Source organism: Gouania willdenowi, chromosome 18 (assembly GCF_900634775.1).
Source record: "Gouania willdenowi chromosome 18, fGouWil2.1, whole genome shotgun sequence".
Lineage (NCBI taxonomy): Eukaryota > Metazoa > Chordata > Actinopteri > Blenniiformes > Gobiesocidae > Gouania > Gouania willdenowi.
In genome coordinates, this window is record NC_041061.1 from 16852536 (window position 1) to 16861709 (window position 9174).

At 38.5% G+C, this 9174-nt stretch overlaps 1 protein-coding gene across 1 annotated transcript; it reads right to left on the reverse strand.

Moving 5' to 3' along the window:
* Positions 1-769: 769 nt before the first annotated feature.
* nagk (N-acetylglucosamine kinase) lies at positions 770-7329 on the reverse strand. Its single transcript, XM_028474478.1, has 10 exons — positions 7274-7329; positions 6845-6929; positions 6654-6752; positions 5334-5475; positions 3924-4034; positions 3728-3840; positions 3553-3640; positions 3384-3481; positions 1235-1313; positions 770-1132 (listed from the first exon to the last, which is right to left on the reverse strand). The coding sequence occupies exons 1-10, from the start codon at positions 7300-7302 to the stop codon at positions 930-932; spliced, it is 1047 nt and encodes a 348-aa protein (XP_028330279.1). The 5' UTR covers positions 7303-7329; the 3' UTR covers positions 770-929.
* Positions 7330-9174: the final 1845 nt, after the last annotated feature.

The window sequence follows — 9174 nt, forward strand, 5'->3', positions numbered from 1 at the left end:
TTCTTCCTCTGTCATGGTCCCAACATCAGAAGATGATGGATACAGGGTCAGAATTGTAAACATGAAGGTAGGAAATGTTGACGATATCTGTGGTATTCAGAGTAAGTATACATACTTAGACAAAGGTCTAATTTTTTTAGCTCAGGTCACATGATTTGTTGTGTTTATCCCACCTGTGATCCAGCCCATCAGACATAGTTGCTGAGTTGGTAAAAAGAACGCAGACATCTATAGTTCTCTAGGGAAAACAGCAGCTATAACTGAATGAAGACGTATAAAATCACACTTCTGGACATACAGACCTATAAAAACATTTTCTATGGAATAAATAATCATTTTTCCATATTAAAATCGTTTGGATCGTTCCAGGTTTGGAGGTTACTATGGAGGGGGGGGAAAAACCCCAAAAACTGTACATAACCAAATGTGTGAATTTTGGTTAATATTTTATGTTCCATATGGATAAATGTGTACTTACTTCCAATATAACTTGCTTCTACTCAATACAGTTTTCTGAGCACAAACCACATTATTAAGTCTGGTTTATAAAGCAGTAGAGCTGCACCCAAACCCCAAAAGCTTCCATTTAATTTGAGACTTAAGGAAAAATCCCAGCTCTGACTTTTTATTTGACTTGTGGTTTCGAGGCAAACTATTACAGTAATAAACTAATAGCCCCTATAGATTGGAGATAATGATCAACAGTTTCCAAAAAGCTTTCACTAAACCTCCAGGTTTAAAGTATTGTGTCACAAACCAGTAAAAAGAATAAAATAAAGCACTTTAATCATATAAAAGAAATGTAAACACAACAAATTGCATTTACACCAAGTCATCACAGTTGCTGCCACAGGGAGAAATCAAACCATTTTATGCCATTATTAGATCACGGTCATCAGTGTCATTATTGTTGATCATCTGGTGCGCATTCATTGGCTGCTGCTGAATTTGTGTTGGTAGAACACTTTGACATTGGCTGCATAATCCATCTTTATGGTGACACCGACACTCTGAGCACCGAGACTGGCACCTCCCAGGGCGGAGGACTGCTGCAGGCTCAGGAGGCTGTAACCATGGAAACGGCCCCTGAACTTGCCGGACGATGCCACTTGATCCAAGACCTCGGTGAAACCTGCAGAGACACATGGGTGGTAGAAGATGACTCAGCTTTAGGGTTGATCACCAGCTTCTTTTCTTTGAGGGATGTGTTTTTGAATATTTGAGCTTCATTGACCTGGCTTTAGGAGTTCCCAGCTTTTCCACACCAAACCCACACACAGGATGGGTAGACCCAGTTCACCACTCAATAAGGACTGATAGGACAAAAAAAAAAAACAGTGTTAGTGAATATCAAACGTCGTGAGAAAATTAATTATCACAAGTGCCTTCATTTATCAACCTTGCGTGAAAATGGGTGAAAATTTGAGTTCACATGTGGTCGTACGACAGGACCAACATGTGATCCATGAAACATTTGTATCTGACCAATCCCAGCGTACAAATGATCAGGTGTTGATAAATGTGGTGGCTGAATTCCATCGTCATTTACTTGTTACGCCCTCCTGTTTCAGAGGCCCCGCCCACTGACGTCAAACAAGCAAAGAAACTTTTCCCAAATGAAAATCGGCATCCTCACATCTGAGGTTGAGCAAAACAAATATGTGCTTTTCAACAGTGTGAAAACTGGACTTAAAGATGATCATTTAAAGGAGCATAGGGCAGGATTTGTGAAATCATAAACATTCATTTTAAGTCTTTTAACGATAATGGCTGATGAAGCGCTCACAACCACAGAGAATGAGCACACACATTTCTACCTATTGCCTTGAACAGATTGTGTGATACATCTTGTACTGCTGTTCCAGGGCACAAATTTCCCATGCAGTTCTGCAGACGTGAAGGCTAAAGGCCCTGATGGTGACGTCAAATGACGCAAGTACGCGTTCTCGATGGCTTGGAGAGGCGGCCCGCTAACGAAAAAATACAAAAGAATAAGAAGTAGACAAGCACAGTGGAATAAACTACTGTTTGGTTCCACAGATGAATGCAGAGGCATGTGCACAGGTCTTGTAGTAAACAGTCGCATGAACGGCGAATAAATAAATAAATAACCATGTCACAGTCGCTGTGCTGACTCGTCTGAGTCCGTCCCAACAGTGAAAACCTTTTTTTTCTTAAAGAAATGACATATTTACATTTGTTTTAGCAGTAACCATCAATTTTATTAACAAACACCTGTTAATGTCAACATCAAATCACGCAAAAGTGAAACAAACAGTGCACACAAGAGACCTATTGGATTTATTTACATAGTCCATGTTGTTGGGCAGAAAAAGGAATGTTTTAACGGTGTATTCCTTTATAATTCCCCTCCTCTGCTCCATTCTCCCTCCACTGGGATCCTGCTCTTAGAGCTGAAGCTGCATTCTTCAGGACTACATCAGCTGTGGCTGCTGCAGCAGGAAAGGAAGAATGCCGTGCGCAAACGACACTATATGACCAAACCCAAACACCAGTTCTAAATATCTGTCCCAAACCGACCCGTTCGGTGCTGTCGGGTCCCAATGAGGTGTCCATCCTCTATCCACAGTGTCAGCTGTGCTCCGGTGATAAACAAACAGTTGATGGGCATGGCTTGGCTGAAGACTTCAGTTATACTAACCACCGCGGTGTCACTATGGAGTCTGATTTTCACATCCTGCCCTATGCTCCTTTAAAACGCTCAGTGGAAGAGAATGAGCTACTGAGCAGGGGACGTCTGCCCCCCTGTGTGCACTGCGAGCAACTTCACAACAGAGATCCTGGAGACACACAGATATGACGTTTTTCACGCCTTTAGGCAATAAATATCACATTAAAATAAATTAACGTTTAATTGCCAATTTCACCTATAATTCATCACATTACTGATTACTGCAGCACATTTGTAAAAGTTTATGGAACTATTTACATTGAAAAGCATGAATGAGGTCCTATTTCCTGCGTACAGCCGCCAGTGATGTGCTGTATGGAGGAAATAGCGCTGCGTCCCGTGTGTGCACACAATAATTATGTGAGCTTTCTAAAATTCATTTTACTTAGTTTAATTCAATGTAATTATCTGTTTAGATCTGTTCTGAATTAAAGTGTGTCTGCTTATGCTTAAATGACAGCTGAGGTTTGTTTAATACTTTATTTTCAGAGTCAGTCAGATTTTGCTGTTCTGCACCACAAATCCACTCACCCAGATGTGCGTACACGAGTTCAGACCTGATGTAGCGTACACTCAGAATTGATAAATACCAAAGCTTGCGTGAATACGGTCGAACGCACGTTGTACGCTCAGATCTGAACGAACGAACGGTTGATAAACGAGGGCCATGGTGTTCTAAAGTGTGCGTTACCTCGTGTGCTCCTGGTAACACAGCTTCCACATGCTTGGCAAGCATTCTCCCAGTTTGAGTGAACACATACCGACAGAGAGGATCTCCAGCCTCTGCACCTTTAACACATGTCCAGAGTTAGAATCCTAGAAATGCTTGGATTTTGTCTCATCGTAGCTTAACTGACTACCTTCAGCCACCTTCTTGCAGAAACCAGCAAAGTGGGATTTCTGGAAGTCTCTGTAGAAGTGTGGCAGCATTCCCATCAGGTCTGACACCTGGGAGAGATTTCAGGAGAAATTGACACGGGTATTATTTCAAACGCTATTTCAAAGCTTTATTTATGCATTCCAGCAGGTATGTACCTGGAAATACTCCTCCATTGCTTTCCTAACATGTGTGATGTCATGAGGAGGAGTGGCCAAGTTGTCTTCAGCATCAAACACAGTCTTCACAGCCAGATGAGCGGTCCAGAATGCTGCAAGACAGCCAGATGTGTCACCGTGAGTTTACCCCCAATAGACATCCCCATACATTATTCATGTGCATTGCCATGGTTACCTGATCCTTCATCCCCTATTACGTGACCCCAACCTCCACAGCCGATCTGTGAGCCATCAGGAGTGACTAGCTTGCAGTTGGAGCCGGTCCCGGAGATCAAAACAACACCACCTGAGAAGGAAACACAGCGACCGTACAGAGGTCACCCACACCACATACAGTATAATAAAGCTCCATAGGCTGTAAAATTATCACCAACTACACCTGAACAGGCACATTTTATGATCCTGAAACACTTATTTGTAATTGTATATATATTAAGGGTGTAAGAAAAAATCGATTCGGTTAAATATTGCGATATTTCACCACGTGATTATCATATAAATCCAAAAAATGTCCAGATCGATTTTTTAAATCATGTCTTTTTTAACAGAAAAACACATTTAATTGCGCTAACATATGCATAGCATGTAAACGCCCGGTCACTAGGTGTCTGTGAACCACATCAGACCTTGTTAAACTACCTCACTCCTCAATGCATTTTAGCTTTGGAAGCTGACTGCACTTTATTTTCATAAAACATACTCGGCACTTTGCATATGGTTACTTATTTTTTTTTTTTTTTCAAGAACTTAACAGAATCAGAATCTCTTGTTGAAGCAAAGGTAAAACTTTTTTTTCAATGTGCTTTTACAGTTTGATAAACAATACCACTTGTTTTTGGTATTGGTATTTGAATTACAGTTAGTTACCATTTACTTTTTATCGCAAGTTTTTAGAAAATGGAATATATTGTTTTTCATCCCATTTTGTACTCATAATTGTGTAATTTGTAATCACTGATATTGGGACATACTGTACATTGTATTGTTTAGTATCGGGATATATCGTATCGTGACATGCAAGTCGTATCATATCGTCACGTTCATGGTAATGCACACCCCTATTAATAAGTACTTAGTAATGACTAATTAACAGTCAGTATGTTACTCATTTCCATGCTAATAAGCAACTACGTAATGGTGAATAGGTGTAAAGTGTTAACTGATATATATATATATATATATATATTACACAAATAAGTTTTTTGGATTTCAAAAAAGAAAAACGATCACGACATCCTATAAAAAGCAAACATTAAGTTTAAATTCAACTGTAGTCTTTTGGAGAATTTAGCATACCTGAAGTTTTAGAAGCAACACTAGTTACTAATTACCTAAAGGTGTTGATTAAGTTGGTCAAAGGTTGTTGTTCTTTAATAAAACTGAATACACACTTTCATTTCAGTAATAAGATGTAGTTTCCTTTGATTCCATCCAAAAAACCTCCACCGCAAATAATGAAACCCTGGAGACAGGATCCAAACTGGAAAAATTAGAACGAGGACAACATTCTTTGTAACCTAAAATTTCCATGGCCCTTGCTGCAAACAATACGGTAGTCAGAGTTAAATGTATTGACGCCTGATACCCTGATCGCTGGCTGTTGCTATAGCACCGATGGTGTCATTGATGATTGAGTAATGTTCGCTGAGAGCAGGGAAACGTTCCTTCATGAGAGCCATCAGTTTGTCTTTGGCCTCCTTCCGGTCCCCTCCACTCAGAGACATACCCTGCACATGCACACACACAAAAAACACACCAAGCAACTTATAGAGAGAAATAACCTGCTGGAGGATTACCAAAACCAGAACACCTCAGACATGATTAAAGGATCACTGATTTACAATCCTGTCTGTGTTTGTTGTCCTTGTTACTTTACAGATCGTTGTTGTGGTCTACTCCAGGGGTCCCGACCCCAAGGTTGAGAACTTTTTTTAATCCTTTTTTCTGCAACTACACCAAACTTGCCATATTTTAACCTATTTTCATCACTTTTTTTTTTTTACCTTTTCAATGCATTTTTGCTACATTACTCCCATTTCTACCACTTCTCCATCAGATTTCAATGCCTTTTCTGCACATTTTTTCCATTTCCAACACGTTTGGCAATTATAAACCCTTTGCACCACTTTTCCCATCAAATGTTGCATATGTTAATAATACATCAATTTTATATAGTGCTTTATCATAGACACTCAAAGTCGCTTTACAGAATTAAGGCATTATTCTTTCACTCCACACTTAGTGGTGGTAAGCTACTGTTGTAGCCACAGCTGCCCTGGGGCAGACTGACGGAGGCGAAGCTGCCATAGTGTGCCATAGTGTGCCATCGGCCCCTCCGACCACTGCCAACACTCACTCACACACTATATTCATACTAGGCAATGTGGGTGAAGTGCCTTGCCCAAGGACACAATGACAGATACCACTGGGGTGACTGCCACCTCACACGTTGACCCATTATTGTCATTTTTAACCTCTTTTCACCATATTTCATGCTTATTTTTTTTCCAATTTTACCACATTCACGATTTGTCATGTCAATTTAAACTAATTATTCCTAATTTTAAGCCAATATTGACACTTTGAACCCTTTTTTAATCACTTTTTCTGTCCGTTTTTGGTCATTCCAATTTGCAACTTTTAACAAATTTCTGTGCCTTTTAAAACCCCATTTCACCACCTGTTCCACCATTTTTTGGCCACTTTGAACCCATTTCTATTTCTGACTAAAACAAGGATGTACATCTTTAAGATGACTATATAATATACTGTGGTTCAAATAATAATAAACTTCCTGGACAACGGTGGATATCATTCAGATAATTAAATAAATGTGGTTATCACAGATTCGTAGAACAATGTGTGACTGTAATGCTATTTCGACATGACAGATAGTGTGACAGACCAATGAATGGATCGGTTTGTTTGGATCCAGTCCAGCTTCTTTTTTGGCCTTCTGAACCATTTCGTTAATGGCTTCTATGCATTTGTCGACCCCCACCAACTGTAAAAGTAAACAAAAGTTAGGAGAAAAAAAAACAATAATAAAATAAATTTCACAAAATATGTGAAACATACAAAACAACTTCAGCTCACCCAGTGGTTCGTGCAAGGTCCATGTGTCTCTGCCAGAAGTTTCCCATCACCTGTCATCAGCACTGCGTTGGAGTGTGTTCCTCCACTGGGAAAGCACCACATAACACCCTGTTAATCCTGAATACATCACATTTCTGTACTTTAATGTGAACATTAACCCTACAGTGCTGTATGGAAAACATATTAAGCAGCAACGGCACACGAAAGAATAATTAACAATTAAAACAACATAGTATAAAGAGAAAAAAGGTGCTAAAGGATGACGTCAACTAATCACGAGATCACTCAGCGGAAGCTAGACTCACGAAACTCTGAGATTAAAAGTAATTTTACAATGACAACCATTGAAACAGTAATATAATTAAAGAGTAAATGTACAGTTTAATGATATATACAGAAATTAAAAGACGTTTTTAATCTTATTCTTACCCTTCTACTCCTCCGTAAACCCTTTCCATCTTTCACTTCCGTAATCGGGCCGTTCAAATGCGCAAATATCGCGAGACTTGGATTTCCGCGCTGTCGGGGCACTGTGGGCCTTTTACCAGCAGGTGGCAGCATTGCTCTCAAAAACAGAATTACAACGCTACATGAGATAATTGTTTACAATTAAAATGAGAAAAAAACGACAACAGTAACACCGAATTTAAAATAGGTGGTTGATTGAATTTTGGGAAAAATATAGACTTAAAAAATTGTTCGTTAATTAAATTTCTAACCATAAAAATACATGTATTTAAAAAAATAAATAAATAAAAAATGTGCATAAAAGACCATCTTAATTGCAAACAAGTGGCTCAGAACTGATCATTGATGTAGTGACACACCAGAGGGCCAACAAGAGAACACATTAACATGATGGACACACTCCCCCCGCCATCACAGGCTGATATACTATCTAAAGTTTCACTCTCAGGTGATCAAAGCTTACGTCCTCCTCTGCTGACACTGTTGGTTCACATTAAATAAACTGTTTTGTTTAAAAACAAAACAAAACAAAAAAAAACATCAGTTTGAATGTGTGAATGTGTGTGCGTGTATGTCAGGGAAGTTACACAACACTGAGGAGGTGGGAGGAGGGTCACCACGCGCTACTCACGCCTCTTAATAGGGTTAAGCTCCACAGAGTTAGCACACACAGCAATTCATCACACCCATCAAAATAAAAGTACCTTTGCACCCCAGTGGTTCTCAACCTGCGACCCCCAAAATAAAAGTCCCAAAGACCAGGGACCCCAACTGTACCTGAAAGTGGTTGAACAAAAGTTCTATGAATCGGTGATAACCACATTTATTTATCTGAATAATATCCATTGGTATGCAGGAAGTTTATTATTATTATTTGTGACATAGTATATAGTCATCTTACAAATGTAAATCCTTGTTTTAATTAGAAATAAAATGGGTTAAAAGTGACCAAAAAAATGGTGGAAAAGGTGGTTTTAAAAAACCACAGAAATTGGTCAAAAGTTGCAAATTAAGAGTGGCCAAAAATTGACAGAAAAAGTGGTTTAAATAATAAAAATAAAAAAAGTGTCAATATTGGAACAATTACTTTTTACTAGCAAATAATGGACATGACAAACCATGAAGGAGGTTAAATTGGAAAAAAATTAAGCATGAAATATGGTGAAAAGAGGCTAAAAGTGAGAATAATGGGCCAACATATACGAGTGCAAAAAATGTCTTGAAAGTGGCAAAAATGGAAGTTTTGTATCAAAAACACATTAAAAGAGGGGAAAATATGGCAAGAAAAAGTGATGAAAGCACGTTAAAATATGGCAAATTTGGTGTAGATGTAGAAAAGGGGTAAAAAATAAGCAAAAATGGGCTGAAAGTGTTCAAAAAATATTTTTAGTTTCTTAAAGGCATCTGGCGACCCCTTTCCAAGTGTCTCACGACCCCAAATTGGGTCTTGACCCCAAGGTTGAGAACATCTGCTCTAGAAAACAACACCAATACTAAAATGAATCATATTTCTTTGTTTCTACCATAGAAGATTGGGGGATTTCTCTCCACGGCCTAGAATTTTCAAGGCTTTCTCGGTTTTATATTTCACACTTTTAAAGTTTTAATCACTTAAAACTACTTTACGTTGTTTTACTTTGAATAATCTGTTTGTTTGTTTTTTATTCTGACCTCCTTTAAACAAATCTAAAATTGAAAAATGAGCTTATGTAATAAGTTTTTTTATTTATTTATTTATTTTTAAAGAAAACATCAACGTGTTTTACATTAATGTCAATAATATTCTTAGCTATGACAGGAAGTGTTTGGCTGTGTGTCATTCGGTGCCTTTTATTCTGAAAGGTCTAACCGGAGGTGATCTT